The sequence below is a fragment of the Spinacia oleracea genome, chromosome 4, assembly GCF_020520425.1.
Source record: "Spinacia oleracea cultivar Varoflay chromosome 4, BTI_SOV_V1, whole genome shotgun sequence".
Taxonomy (NCBI): domain Eukaryota; kingdom Viridiplantae; phylum Streptophyta; class Magnoliopsida; order Caryophyllales; family Amaranthaceae; genus Spinacia; species Spinacia oleracea.
In genome coordinates, this window is record NC_079490.1 from 184,831,626 (window position 1) to 184,848,311 (window position 16,686).

Below are 16,686 nucleotides of genomic sequence, written 5' to 3' on the forward strand. Positions count from 1 at the left end.
CAAAAATTATAAAAGTTGATATTTTGAAAATACACATTGAGACTAATCTAACAAGATCACACATGACTATGTTTTATCTTATATAAAAAACACTACGAATAGTCAAAGTAGATTATATGAATAGTGGCAAAAGTCCAAACGTTGCGAGTAGTCAAAGACGGAGGAAGTATAATATATCAATTATCAGCAAAATGTGATTACAATATATATTATGCATTCAGAGAAATTAGATGTCAAGATCCAAAAGTGGCAAATCTTCATGTACAAGGCCAAATGTTTGTCTATCACTATTATTCCAAATCTAGTACCTCCTAGTAGCTAATAATAACATCACACTTTTCACCATAACCCATGACTGTTTACACTAATGATGCAGAGACCTAATGTTATAAGCTAAAAGCAAGAATAATATTCATGAACTTTCTCAAATATACTGTATCAGTTAAGACCATCCAGAAATTCGACAATTTTGAAGTCCAGTTGTTGACATGAAATATTTCAGAGAAGTTCATGAATATTTTTCCCATTTTAATCTAAAATTAAGGCTCTCACCAATTATTCAATACCGTCTGCATTTGTCCTTCTTTGAGGCAGTTGCATGTTAACTATGTCTTCTCGAGGAATTTGTTGATCTTCACGCCTTGTTAGTGCAAGGAGCTGGCTACTCTCCCTGTTTTTACGGATCACAAGGTATGCAATTGCAGACAAATATATCAGTAATCCCAAAAACCCGAGTATTCCACAAAATATGGCAGCTACTAGTTTTAACTTGCTGTGTATCAGTAGCTTGATAAAACTGCTTGCAATGAAGTAAATGTTAATGACCATGATCAACGACCCAATCATCCAGGTCACTGCCGAAAGCTGTACCATACATGCATAGAAAAAACATTACATCAGGACTCACACAACATTTCCTATCACTAAAACATAATCTGCTTTGAATGTTTTTAAAATCTAAACAACTTACCATGAATGAGTTAGCATGGACACCCATCTTAGCCTTACTGCTGGTAAATTTGAGAAGTGGAATGAGAGCAAATGGGAGTTCAAACGATAAGATCATCTGCAAATTCAAGTCAAAGATTTTTAGCTCAACTTAAATGCTATAGTTGTTACTTATGAATCCATTAGACCCAATACAAATGGTAAAAGACAATTAAAGTTCAAGAGATGTCAATGTCCTATGATGATCAGTAAGCTCATGGATCATATTTCTTGGAAAACAGGAGACAAGAACTAAGGGTACTTGTGGCCCTCGTGTTATCAACTGTTACGTATATGAACAAGAAAATTATTTATCTTATTCTCAGATTCAATACAGCATCTTGATCAGGCCTTCTGAATATGTGACGAGGATGAATATTGTGACACATAGTAGACCAACAAGGTTTTTTCAGACTAACTACACATTTTCACTCTAATATGTAAGATTCGTATGATAAACTCATATCAATTATACATAATCAAAGAATATCTAGCATATTTTGACATTGGAAAGAAGTTAAAAACAAATAAACACATGGATAATAATATGCACATTTAAAAAGACCCTAGCTAAGGACTCTTCAATGTGTGTGTGTGTGTGTGCTTTATCCAGGTATGCTCGATTTGTGTGTGTTTTATCCAAGCATGCTCGATTTGTGTGTGCTTATAACCAATCACTCCACCTTTGTGAGACTAGTAAAATATTATTTACCAACAAAGAGTGAAAAAGGAAACAGAAGATAACAGAGAGACTAATAGGAACGGGTGTTATACCGAAGCAATAATGATCAACTCTCCAGCTCCTGAAGAACCACCAATAAGTGCAACAACCAAACTGGGGACGATAGCCAAGCATCTAGTCAACAAGTTCCTAAGCCATGGCTCCATTCGTAAATCAAGAAAACCCTGCAAACAAGATAGCAGCAAATATATACGAGTACCAGTTAAGATAGTTTTTACAACCAAGCTGCAGATGTAATGGGCATCTGAACTGAACACTTCTCTACACGTACTTATTTTAGTTATGAACTAAACTTAAAAGACACTTTACTGAATTTATTTGGTCTAAGTAGTCCAAAACTCGTCAGAATGTGTGAATCCTGAACTGAACTATTAGATTGACACTCGTTTTTCTTAAGGTATCAAGAAAAGGACCTTAATCTCAGATATTAATCCCATCTCAAGGAGTTACCATTAGGTCTATCCTATAATGTGACCTCATCCTGAAGCCTGAAAACAAAAGGGTGTGATTTTTCTGATTTCGTAAGTCAATATCAACTACCCCAAGTTCTGAGAGCTCAGGCTTGCAGCTTCCATGGTTGTGATGCAATAAGCATATTCTAATTAATGCAGACATCAGAGGGTCTTTTGAATAATGATACCTACTGACTTGAGAAACTTCAAAAAGAACACTTGAGAATTGGAGGTAATATAATTAACCATGACAATTTTTTTGGAACACATGGTACGTACCTGCATGACATATTGGCCAGCATAAGTCCCAGTTATCGTGGAGCTCTGACCAGATGCTAGCAATGCTATTCCAAAAAGCTTTGAACTCCAGTTGCCTAAGACATTCTGTAAACATTGAGCATATAATGTCACTCGTTTGGTATAAAGTACAAGGATATAAGCTAAAGTAAGGACTAAGGAGTAGATAGGAAGTTAGAGTAATTCCATTATTTTCCAGCATATGCTGTTAAATGAGACGTGCAAAATTTGTTCAGTTATCTTCTACTGATAGCAAATTTATCATTTTTGACGGAGTGCTTTTGTGCCGTAAGAAAGATCTGAGATTTTTAGAAGAAGAAAAGAATGCAAATAGAAAAGAAGAAATGCACCTTGAGTAGAAAAGATGCTTCATTCAAGTCCAAGTCTTGGCAGCTCTTCTGATCTTCCGGGTTCAAAGTTGAGGAACTGCAAACTGCTCCACTGACAGCTATGACAGATACATTAATAAGGAATGCCACTGCTAGAGCAAATCCACTTTCTATCAGGTAGAATCTACAAGCTTCCTGTGAACAAGTGATTGCATGATATTAGGGGTGTTCACAGGTACCTATGACCAGGTAGAATCTACAAGCTTTTATCTTGAGTATTGCTTTGGGTAAATTTACAAGCTTCTATCTGCAATTTAAAAGCTTTTATCTACAAATTTACAAGCTTAGAATCTACAAGCTTTTATCTTTTAGAACAGATAAAAGCAATACATCGCACAAACAAACATGCCTTCAGTTTTTAATAAGAACCAAATATCCAATTCAAAACAAAATATGTATAAACAAATTATACAGAATAGACGGGCAGAAAGACACCCTTTAATATTTGACTGTATACAGGAAACTTAGGAAGGGAAACTAAGATCACCAGCATTTGTGCAAGGAATCACTAGTTTCACAAGATAAATGATCACAAATTTGAGACTTTTCCCCAATTCTAAGTGTCCACTAAGAATGCAATTGTGTATAATGACTTCTCTTAGTAAGTTAGAAACTGTCAGACATACAAAATGAGGTAGCTTAACCACTGTGAATGTACGGAAAAACAGCAATGTAATACGAACTATATCAGACATGTCAAAACGCCCATGCTGTCTTTCACAAGTCATGAAACGAGATCTACTTACTAATATTTGTAAACTACCAATTCATCAGGTGAATTACCTTAATACCACTAGCAGAACGTGGTATTTTTCTGGAAAGTACTAATGCTGAATGGAGGAAGAGATTGTGTCTGCATCAATAAATTGATAATCAGATACCTTTTGAATATGGTGCAGCAGGGTTTGTTCAAGTAAACAAACACAACTGGAAAACTATAACAGAACTCAAGCTTGGCTATGAATTAAACTTACGGCATAACCATAGCACCAAGTAAGGAAATGGCAAGGCCAGTTGCACCCTCTCCTTTGAGTTGAGGAACAAAAAGCCCACGCATGACTTCTGAACCCTGAGGCTTTGCATATCCAAGCTCAGCGAGAAAGCATGCAGCAATCGTAAGAACCAAAAAAGTAATCAAGAATTCAAGTTTGCGCACCTAAAAATGGTGTAGATGAGAACTAAAGTCAGATTCTTTGAGAAATATGTTCCATAGAAACGACTTATTCAAAACAGAAGGTAAAGGATTTAATCACACACCCCATATTGCTGTAATGCAAGTAGGACAAGAGTGCTAAGCCCTGTCAGAAGAACACCAGCCCACACAGGAATATTGAAAAGCATATTCAATGCAAACGCTGTTCCAATCACTGGAATGAAAAAGAAAATACACACACATCAACTTAGTTAGTTAGTCTGCAATAAAAGATGTTTGTTAGTCAGTTGGATACTTAGAAAGAGATCAAACCTTCAGGTATGTCGCAAGCAACTATTGCAATTTCAGCCAAAATCCACAAAATAAAGTTTGGCACTTTTGAGTATTCAAATCTACAATGTTCAGCCAAATGCTTCCCTGAGAGTCAGTAGACAAATGTCATGTAACAGGCATTTGAAGACCATATATACCATGCAATGGAAAAATTATAGATGACTTGGGTGAAGGACATGCCTGTAACAACCCCAAGATTAGCTGCCATAGACTGAATGATGAGGGCAGCACATGATGCCACCAATATGATCCAAAGTAACTGAAGCAGTGTAAAACTTAGAACCAAAAAACATACTAATGTGAAGAAAGAAAGACAAATTAAGAATAGGCAAAAGGAGTTGAGGGGAAAGATAAAGGTCTCAGAATATGTTATGTAAAGCATTTGATAATCATGCTGTACGTATTAATGCAGTGGCGTAGAAGAAGCACAATTAGATGATATTAAATCGAAATCTTGTATTAAAAAATACTATCAAAATATGAAATTGTGTACCCTCCACTCCAGTAGTTCCAAAATCAATGTTTTAGTCCTATTTAATATTTATGACAAGTAAGAAGTGAACCAAAACTAACTCAGTCATTTATTATATACAGTATACATATTATGGAAGATGAAGCAAAATCCAGCACAACCTTATTAGTTATTAACATGGAAAGTGAAGGATACAAACCTCATACTTAAATTGAGCACCAGCCTGGAGATCCGTTTCAACTGTAAGTGAGTAGAATCATATTCATCAAGTTAGAAGAGTAAAAGCCCTAAGTAATACTTCAGTATAGAACCACATATATAGAGAATAAGGGAGGTTAGTTAAAGTCTTACAATTTCCTGGATCAATGTATGCAATGGAGACAAGGAACCCAGGACCCATGTACGAAAAGAAGTTTTTCCAGCTTTTCTTCTGTGAAAAGGAAGTTGATTAGCAATATTGACAGTGATTATATAATATAAGAAAGCATTGAAATGGAAATAATAAGAGAAAGAGATAGAGTAACGTACCTCAGAAACAACAATTTGTTCAGTTTCAATTGTATCGATTAATCTGTCTCTAACATGATTATTTCTATTCTCATCCTCTCTTGCTGGGCTTACTATGAACTGCGGCTGCTCATTTGACGTCGCCATTTTCAATTCCCCTGTTAAATTGCATTGCATTTAATTAATCCATCCACAAAACTGATTACACTAACAAATTAACCAATTTAGCAAAGCTAAAACTTTAAAACAGAAACAATTAGGGTCCTTATTAATACAAGAAAAACCTAAATTCAAACCTCAAATCGTGCAAAACAACCTCATTTTAACACTGATACAGGGTAGTAAAAGGATCATAGCCAACCCTCATTTCGAATCCTAATTCCACCAATTTTCGCAATGACGAAACAATACATATTCAACATACATTTACAAAAACAAATTAAAAACTTCAAAACAGTAAAATTTCAAACAAAAAAGACGTGAGTAATTTGCCAATTAGTTTGGAATAAGTTGCTATCAAAAAAAATAAAAAAAAGCTTACATTGAAATAAGGTAACACTAACACTAACAAGTCTACTGCAATATGACAACTAAGATCACTAATCATTAAGACCTTTATATGAAAACAAGATAAATATTAATAATCGTAAAACGAGTCAGGGGAAAATTATTATCTAATAAGTGCAGCAAATGAATGAAGGAATTTACCAGAAATACTGCAATTGAAGTGAATAACAAAGACTGGAAGAAATCAACCAAAATTTGTGGATGTCTTGGGTGCGCTGGAAACAATTTTAACTACGAACTGACAAAATAAACTTTACAGAGATGCAACTGCAACATGGAGGAATTGGGTGACGGTGAGAAACAAAGTTAGGGTTTTCAATTTATTTTTGAGGTGCGATGGAAGAAAATTGAGAAGGAAGGAGGTGCGGTTGTAAGCCAAGTTGAGTCTAGTGAAGAAGAAAGAGAGAGAGAGAGCAGAGTTGAGAATGAAAATTTCAAACAAAACATTTAACAACTTTCTCCATTTGTTGGAGGATTTCTTGTTCTTCACAGTCTGACGTGTTTATAGTGGCTGCTGGTAGGATCAATGTGGGGACCACTACCTCTTTTTATTTTATTTAACAAACTCTTCTATTACAGACTACGGTCCTTAAATTACCAATAAGATATTGACATAGTGATTAAGAATAGACCTGATCAACTATAGTCCGATCTGCTGATCTGTCCCGCTCAGACCCGAAAAAGTGTGGGTTTGAGTAGCATAAAATATGCATTATAAGACCATAACCTAGCTTGACCCAGAAAGCCTGTTGTAGTCCGCAAATTCCCACCCGACCCAAATTTTGATCACCTCTAACTAAGACTGAGAGCCTGTTATGATAGGTTTTAAGTTCGAATCTCCTCGTTCCTATTTGTAATTTACTCCGTTTATTGCTATTGTGACTCATTTGCTTTAAAAAAAAAAAAAAAAATCCTTGAATTAAATTGATGCTTTGGATTTGTGTTATGTACCATTCATTAATTTAATTTAACAACCCACTTTTGACGGTTCTTGAGTAAAGCCTTACTTTTTAAGCCCATTTACATTTTAGTCAATTTTGGGTATCTCATCCTCTTTACTTCTTTAGTCTTCACCTATTCCTAAGCTCTTCCATCATCCAACCAATTGTTTTCAGGAATCACATTTTTGTTTCTTTGTTAATGGACTAAAATGTTCGTGGTTATTGATCACATTCACCTCTTTTTTCTTTACTTTTAAATCCATTATTAATAATATTTAATATTACCATATACGGAGTGATTCGTATAATAGAGAGATAATAAGTGTGTAGCGTAATTGACTCAGTCTTACCGGTTTAGGTACTTGTCCGGCTTCTATTTTAATCATTTTAAGGTTTTCAACTTTTTCTCAGGGTTTGTTTACCTACCACGAGAGAAATTAGGGAGTTACCTTACGTAAGTGTCTTATTATTGTACGTAATACGCATTAATTAATTAATTAATTAACATACATTTTCCTAAAATTGGTCCATATTGTAATGCATTAAATAATTAACATACATTTTCCTAATATTAGTCCATATTGTAATGCTATGTAACATACATTGAATGGTAAATTACTAAAATTGGCAAGTAATAAAATTAAGCGAATATACTCTGTAAAGATTAGTTAGTGTTGATTTTCTTTTGTTACCAAAGCCCATCTATACTGATATATTAAAAGTCGTTTATAAGAGCGTATATATTCCACGTAAATCCCTTCTTATTACGCCACATCACCACTAATAAGTATTATGACATGTCATTGACAATCAAAAAGCATATAACAAAAATCGAACACTAGAACCTCTTGAATTAAAAGTTACACTTCTTACCATCTTAACTAGCCACATTGATGTTATATTTTACCATTATAAATATAAAATATAAATGAATAACAATGAATTACAAAAAAAAAAAAAAAGGGCCGGGAATTAATTCTTAACTTATAAATGTATAATTCTTCTCTTTTCATCTTAAGATTAAAAAATAAAAAACTTCGTGTAATGGAGTGTAATTATGAGTACGAAAGAGGGAAACGTTAACTGAGGTATAATAACCAACTAATCATGAAGAAGAGGACTCGACTTTGTTTTGATATTCGGATACGGGAAGGAAGTTTGTTGACTGGCCACTGATCTTGCGTGGAAATCCGATAACAGCACCACCTATATAAACACATATTTACAAAAACTAAACCCCAGTAAAAGGAAAACCCGGAACAACGCCCGGGCAACACACTAGTTATTACTTAAATGAAAATAGATTAGACTTTCTCACAACGCACAACACACAACGTAATCTTATGAGTTTACATATTGAGAATTTGAGATATAGGTGAGATCCCCATACTAGGCTACTACCTCCTCCGTTTCAAAATAATTGCAACACTATTTTTTCCGCACTATTCACATAATTACTTTGTTTATTTTTGATGATTTATATATCTTAAAAAAACATATTTATGTAGGATTTTGTTAGATTCGTCTTACGCTACTACTAGTAGTCTACTTAGGTTATGGTGATAGATGGGCCTACCATTACAAGGGAAGGGTTGACCTTTGGGCCATATTCATCTAATGAGTAATCGCTATAGCCTTAAAGGTGATCCAATATAATGAAATTGTCCATTATATATATATTCTTGTTCACCCCATATTCAATTATTCGTATTCATATTTGAACAGATATTGGGCGTTCAAATTGGGCCTCGGCCTTTCAGATTCCAATTCTGGCTAACTCAGTAACAGAAATAGTCCATAGGGTGAAATGAACAATACAATACACCCTATTTCCCTATTCTAACATTAATTGTCGAAGTTTAGTGGTAGGGTGTCAAATCGGGTCATTGGTTAGTTACGGGTCGGGCATAATCTGTTTGGGTATAATCGGATAATGTAGTTGAAAAAGTCAGTAGGTCACTATGCATATTTGGATTGAATGTGTGTATTTTATTTTCCGGGTCACTTCAATTTTTGTCAAAAATCCGTTGGATCGGGATCAGTTTTTGACAGCCCTGGGTCTCCACTCCCTAGCCCCTAGTTGTATTTCATTACAGAAGTATAATTGAACCCAAATTTGAGATGTACTTCCAAGATTATAAACAACAAAACTCTAAATTAGCAACTTGAGCTTTTTAGATCGATAAGAAACAAAACTAAAGAGCATCGTCGACATTCAAAAATTATAGAATGAGAATAAGAATAGTATGCTATTTGCTATTTGCTATTTGCTACTTGCTTTGTATAATGAATTCAGCGAGTATCTGGGAAGCTTGCTCTTCCTTACATTTTACAGTGATGGTGCTACTGCTCGTTACAGAATACAGATTACTATTTACTAGTTAGTGCTGCCTAATTACTTGTCTATTTTCCAACTGAATTACAGTGGGAATTTATTTAATTGAATATGACAATTAGTATACTTCCTCTGTTCTTATTTATATGACACAATGGGGTTTTAGACACTATTCACACAAATACCTCTGACTTCTTTTTGTGGTTTATACATAAAAAAAAATATAGTCTTATTAGATTTGTATCAGTAAATATTATTTAAATATTTAAAATCATGCATTGACAAACGTGCCTAAATAATTGTGTCATTTGAAAAAGAACGGAGAAAGTATTTAATTTATACGGAGTACTTTCGTTGAATTGGACGTCCAGGTTCAGTGAAGGGTGAACAGCACATAATATTAATTAAAAAAATAAATTAATAATCTGGAATTCCTTCATTGTTAGAGCTTTGATGTTCTCACCTAGTACATACTGCCAATTAATCTTATCCTTGATGTCCTCCAATTATACACCAACAGCTACATGCACTTATTTTGCTTTTATTTTGGAAACAACTCCATCCCCATCTTTCTCCATCCATCTTCATGTTTCCATTTTTTGTTTTTCCTCCACATATGCACCCTATTCCTACTTCAAACACTTTTCTAACTTTGACAACTTTTTTTATTTTTCCTAATATTTTATTTCTACTTATATATTTCATATATTTTTTTTTATGTAGAATCAATACTTAACTAATATGGGGATTCGAATCTAGATTAGCAGGTCTTTCAATAATAAATATGCCGTGGTTTTTTAAGTTTATTGCATACTCGTACATATTACCAGACTAGATTATGTCCCGTGCACACACGGATTTTGATAATTTTTTTCACAAAATATTTAACTGATTATCTTCCAAATTACTGCATATTATAACATTTTTAACATACTCGTTTAAATTTATTCATCTAATGTGCATATTTAAAATGCTAATATGGTAATTTTACCAAAATATTAAGTGATATATTTTTCATTATTAATATAACGATTTGACTAAAAAATTACCAATTTAGAATAATTATTATTACGTCGTATCTATTATTGCCATAATGTATAACCTAAATTTAATTTCCATATATAAAAAGTTTATAAAAAAGGTAGAGAATAAAATAAAATAAAACAGATACACTTAATTTTTTTGGAAAAGTGGTTTTTGGCGGGAAAAAATCGCATCAGGAATTGACACGTGTCATTCCTGGTGTCTCTTTTAGTATATAGTAATGTGCATATTTAAAATGCTAATATGGTAATTTTACCAAAATATTAAGTGATATATTTTACATTATTAATATAACGATTTGACTAAAAAATTACCAATTTAGAATAATTATTATTACGTCGTATCTATTATTGCCATAATTTATAACCTAAATTTAATTTCCATATATAAAAAGTTTATAAAAAAGGTAGAGAATAAAATAAAATAAAACAGATACACTTAATTTTTTTGGAAAAGTGGTTTTTGGCGGGAAAACATCGCATCAGGAATTGACACGTGTCATTCCTGGTGTCTCTTTTAGTATATAGTAATAGATAGATAGATAATAGATAATGGCTAGTCAGCGTCCAAAAATCTCAAGGGGGCTAGTCAGCATCCAAAATCTCAAGGGGGCTAGTCAGCATCCAAAATCTCAAGGGGGCTAGTCAGCGTCCAAAATCCCCAAAGGAGCGGTAAAGGGGAGCAGGGCGCCCTATCTGCTTAGTTTCAGCGAAATTACAGGTGGTATTCATTATGAGGAGGCTAGTCAGCACTTAACACATAAACAAAACGCACCAGCACATTTCGCGGAAAGCGCGCAGTCATGGGGGCTAGTTGTAGGAAGAGCACTATTTTCAGAGCAAGCACATCAGTCAAGACAGATATGCTCACTCTGAGGGGGCTAGTTGTACGAGTGTGCTACCAGCTGGCTGGTAGCATCGCCAAGCTGTTAAGGATAAAAGCAAATGATCCTTAACGGCAGTTATTATTCCCTACCAGCATCTCTTAAAAGCCGGTAGGGAGGAGGCACGTGACCAAACCAAGAGGTCAACGGGTCGCTATCAATCGGGTAGGACCCATTTGTCCGTACGCCCGACCCGCGCCTATATATATGGGCTTCATTTATGACAAAAAGGTACGCAAACACAATCATTTCCACTAAACCCAAAATACTTATTACTCATCATACCTGACTTTAGCATCGGAGGGGGATCCTCGAATCACCCTCGAGGCTAGTTCATCTTTGTTATCTGCGCAGGATATCATCCGGATAACAGCAACACTCGACCAGCAAGACATCTCCAACCGTTCCCAAATCTTACCGGAACATATAGGATCTCAAATTTTGAATAGTCAGTATTGAACTTAGCATTTTAATTACCTAACTTTTCTAGTTGGTGTCATTGTTATGATTAAAATTAAGGTATAGAATAAAAAAGGATAGTCATTAAACCACATTGAATTAGAATATAATGTAAAACTGCTAAACTACGTAGTTCTACATTTTTACTCAATCTGGTTGACTCGTTAAGAATGGAAATTTTTAACATAAATATACACCACAAAGTGGAGTTATACCGGATTAGGAAATATACAAACTTAAGTAGATAGAAGGAGCAACTATATTAATTATATATATGAACTAATTTGCATAATTTTACTATTAGAATTGCAGAAGGTCACACGTTAAATTAAATACTTAAAAGCTACGTACTTCGTATAATAAATGATACTTGATGAAGCTTAGGGCTCGTTTGTTTTACAAAACTAGCTTTTGAGCCCGTTCAAAGAACGGGCGGTTATATAGTGGTTATTTAGTTTATTTTTTTAAGTTCTAATTTTATTGAGCTTTTGATTTTAGAGGTAATTTTGAAAGTTGAAAGAATACATAAATTAAATAGTGTATTAATATTGAGTGTTAATCAGGAAGATGGAGTGGAAAATGTTGAATGAATAGATTGGTAAATTGATGTTGTATGAGGAAGATGGAGTAAAATAGACGATTTGAGTTGTATAATATATCAAACAACAAAGGGAAAAAAAAAACCAAATTGATGGAGGAAAGAATGGATGACATGTGTCATCTAATCAAATGTGTTGACACGTGTCATCTAATCTAATGTGGTTTTCCTTTTTAAATACTACTCCCTCTGTCTCTTTTTGTTTTTTACGTTTGGTATTTTTCACGCGTTTTAACGACTAATTAATGTGCATTGAGATTTTTCTAAATTTTTCATGTAAACGAGGAAAATTACGTTTATTTATAATATTTTCACTCTTATCGAAATTCTGATATTGGGAAAATGAGAAAAAGTTATTGTCTTTATGGAAAGAGTGAGGAATTAAATGTCTCAATTGATTTAATTGGTTAATATAATAATTGGGTACAAATTTTGATAGAATATTAAATCGTTTATGTGATAATATAAAAGGAAATGTAAAGAACATTTTGAAACACCCAAAAAGAAAAACGTAAAAAACAAAAAGAGACGGAGGGAGTAGGTATAGACTAGGTATAAATATATGATGCGAATATTCTGTATTGGTTGTTTTGTTTTTGTTTCTAGTTATTTATGCAACGGTGATAGTACACGGATCCTAATGAACTAGTAAAGCAAATCAAAGTGAAATAGTATGAGAATTGTAATTATATAGTAGGGCCTTGGATTATGACTGAAAAAGGTGATTAAGGCTTCTACTTTGGCGTTTTGTTGATGAATTGCCTATTAATTAACAGCTTTTGAACACAGACGGCACGTCGGTAATTAATAATTACAAGCTATATATGTTTACCAAAAATTAATTAATTGATTAATTAATCAATTAGTAGTGCGCAAAGATATTTTCTAGTGTTGTTAAGTTGAATGATTAATCAAAACTAGCTTTGATGTTACATCATAAGTTACCAATTGCCTACAGAACATACCAAACGCACCAGACTGTAGGTGGACTAATCATTCTCATCATCTCATGTCACACCTTTCATTATTCAATTCAATACCACTATATATTATTCTTTTTTTATTTATTTATTTCATTTACTATAAGGTTAAGAACTTAAGATACATATTATGTTACATATTGTCTATGTCCTTAACTTATATCATATGTACATTACCATTGTTATCCTATATTCCTATTCTCGATCTTAGGCCACATTTTAGTGGTAATTAATAAACTAATAATTCAACCCATTTACATTTCTAAACTAGATTAATAATTAAAACGATTTTGTACGTACTGAACAGGTCATTTTGTAACAAAAATATCCACAATACAAGTTACCATTTACAAACATTACATTTAGATATTGATTTGAACATTTAAGGAACATCTACTAGGAGTACCGATCGACTACTACTAATATATACTTTCAAGTTCCATGCAATGGAAGTAGAGATATGATATAAGATCATACTATTAGTTACACTTATAACACTACTAGTTTAATTCCTCCTCATATCATAGGGAGTACATACTACCTTAGCACATAGGCCATACATAGGGTAATTCATTTTTTACAAAAACATGAGAATGACACCCCCTTCTAAGTTCTAACACAAGTCATTAACAAAAAAAAAAACTTAAGATGGAGTCACCTATACATATCATAACTCTTTTTTGGAGTAAATCCTAGGAATTACAGTGAAGAACATTAGAGTTAGTTTCCCCTTGCCAAATCCAAACAATATCTTTCAAACCTGGCCTTACATCTTCCTCACAAAACTTGAGATACTCAAGTGTATCCCCTGCACACTTTGAGAACTCCACCATGGTGACTTCCTCCGCCACCTCAAACACCTCCGCCGTCATCTGCAACCTCCCTTTCCGGCCTTCTTCCTTTCCCTGCATCTTCACTTTAAACTCCTTACTACTCACTTCTAAATTCAATTTCTTTCCCAAGTCTTCAAATTTGTCTATTACATCCGATGCAGAGCACTTGGAAGTAAACATTGAGCCTGATTTTCTGATGTTGTTATTTTCAAACAAACTTGATAAATCAAACCCTGATGACATCGATGATATGAACTCAAAAGCATTATAAAATCGAGGTGATAATAGCTGTTTAGCCTCTTTGACTAGCAATACTTCCTGATGATCATGATGATGATGATGATGATGATCATGATGATGATCATGATGAGCTAGGACTTGTTGTTGAGGAATAAAACATGACAATGACAAAGAAGGTTTCAATAAGCCCTTTCGAAACCAGGGTTGTCTCATGATCCCTTGAATAGACAACCTTCTATTTGGATCCACAACCAAGAGCTTAGAAACGAGTCTCTTAGCATCAAGAGGGAACCAAGGAGGAAACTCATAATCAGCCTTGAATATCTTACTATACATTTTCATAATATTAACTTCCTGAAATGGTAAAAAACCAGAAAGTAATGCAAACAATATAACACCACAAGACCAAATATCAGTCTTAGCACCATCATAACCCTTCTTCCTTAACACTTCAGGGGCTACATAAGCAGGAGTCCCACATTGAGTATGAAGTAAGCCGTCTTGTCTATGATGTTCAGGCAAAGCAGAGAGCCCGAAATCAGAAACCTTAAGATTCTCATTCTCATCTAACAACAGATTTTCAGGCTTAAGATCACGGTGTGAGACCCCACGACTATGACAATAATCAATTGCACTAATTAGTTGTTGGAAATACTTACGTGCATAATCTTCTTTTAGCCTTCCTTTTGCAATTTTGGAGAAGAGTTCACCCCCTTTAACATATTCCATTATGAAATATATTCTTCCTTTCGTAGCTAAAACTTCTTTTAGGGATACAACATTTGGGTGACGAATCAATCTCATTACAGAGATCTCTCTCTCGATTGCTTCCATCATTCCTGCTTTTTTCACCTGTTCTTTGCTTATCACTTTGATTGCCACCATTTCATTTGTCACTATGTTTTTACCATAATACACCTTCGCAAAGGTGCCTTGCCCAAGGACCCTTCCAACCTCGTACTTTCCGAATATAATGTTCCTAGTTTCACCACCAGCAGCAGCAGCAGCAGCAGCAGCAGCAGCAGCAGCAGAAACATGATGTTCTTCTTCTTCTTCTTGTATTTTAATTTGTTGATCCATGGTTTAGATCGAAAAACAAGGCTTCAATTTGAAACTTATTAACTAACTCAGATGATGGGTCAGATAGATGATGGGTGTAATTGGGTTGAGGATAATAACAATGGGTAAGGATTGATTAATAAAGAACATCAGAAAGCTTAGTGAATGATTGAGGTTTGATTGCTGGAGAAAAGACTAATAATAAATTGAATACATTGTGTTGTTTTGTTGGGAATTCAGGAATGAGGAGCCTGTTGATTTTGAGAAACAGGGGGGCAAGGAGCACATTGGTAATAAATATCAACAATTTTCATGTTATTTTAAGGTTTTTTAATTTTGTTATGTGGGGCCCTTGATTCCGTCACTTGTGGTTGGTTGAGTGCGAATGGTGGGGCCCTCTGATTAGCAATAAGCCAATAATAATAGTGATATTTCGCTTTGGAGCGTGATCCGTAATGTAAGCTGCTTTGTTTTACGGAGTAATTAATTGAGTCTGTGGGCCACACATATGATATTAGAATCTCCCAATTCCTAAATTATTTGAGGCTCCCCATTCTCCAAGGAATGACCCAATTCTGTACGATTCCATCTCAATGGCTTATCTTCCTAACGGTCCTAAGGTGTCCACATTCTCCTCTAGTTTATGTACTCCATTGTTTCGATAATATATTTTCTAAATATTGACTTTTTGTAATTTTTAACTAATATATAATGTTGAGAAGTTTAAAAGTCGATAAGGTGCAATATTTTTACAACATAGAAATTATAAGAACATTAAATATTTCTTATAATAATATTTGGCATAGTATATAGGAGGATAGTACGGAGTATTTGAATTTCACAATGGGACACCAAAAACTCAACGGCAGGTAATAAGGGAACTTTTGAGTTTTGACGTCATATCGGAAATTTCCTTATAGGATAGATATGCTCCTCCATCGGAGTACTCCATAATACAATTATACACGATAAATTTACCTATTTACTCTTGGGAATCAAAGAGTTTATGGAGAAATTTGATAAAAAATCTAGATTGTGGATATAGACATGATCGTTTGTATAATAAAATACGGCTTATCCTCATTAAGTCTTCCCAATATAAGACTAAACCTTGGAGCACACTCATTTAGTGTTATCCTCCAAGCCTTGCCCAAGGACCCTTTTGATCTTCATCCCAGTCGGCTTTCTGCTGGGATAGAATTGCATCCCAGTCGGCTTTCTGCTGGGATAGAATTGCATCCCAGTCGGCTTTCTGCTGGGATGCAGCTCAGTCGGCTTTCTGCTGGGATGCAGCCCAGTCGGCTTTCTGCTGGGATAGAATTGCAAGTCTATCCCAGGCTTGGAGGATAAGCCGTTGAGAGGTAATTAAATTAAAAAACTACACTCATTTAGTGTTTCTTGAGAGATAACTTTTA

At 34.2% G+C, this 16,686-nt stretch overlaps 2 protein-coding genes across 2 annotated transcripts; both read right to left on the bottom strand.

Annotated features, from left to right (window-relative positions):
* Window positions 1-154: 154 nt before the first annotated feature.
* LOC110805077 (metal transporter Nramp6) lies at window positions 155-6,376 on the bottom strand. Its single transcript, XM_056843240.1, has 14 exons — window positions 6,041-6,376; window positions 5,354-5,490; window positions 5,177-5,255; window positions 5,025-5,065; window positions 4,534-4,612; window positions 4,333-4,437; window positions 4,125-4,234; window positions 3,842-4,023; window positions 3,651-3,720; window positions 2,829-3,002; window positions 2,461-2,565; window positions 1,762-1,893; window positions 971-1,066; window positions 155-864 (listed from the first exon to the last, which is right to left on the bottom strand). The coding sequence occupies exons 2-14, from the start codon at window positions 5,477-5,479 to the stop codon at window positions 556-558; spliced, it is 1,608 nt and encodes a 535-aa protein (XP_056699218.1). The 5' UTR covers window positions 5,480-5,490; window positions 6,041-6,376; the 3' UTR covers window positions 155-555.
* A 7,160-nt stretch (window positions 6,377-13,536) lies between these two features.
* LOC110805068 (CBL-interacting serine/threonine-protein kinase 5) lies at window positions 13,537-15,598 on the bottom strand. Its single transcript, XM_022010673.2, has one exon. The coding sequence runs from the start codon at window positions 15,290-15,292 to the stop codon at window positions 13,832-13,834; it is 1,461 nt and encodes a 486-aa protein (XP_021866365.1). The 5' UTR covers window positions 15,293-15,598; the 3' UTR covers window positions 13,537-13,831.
* Window positions 15,599-16,686: the final 1,088 nt, after the last annotated feature.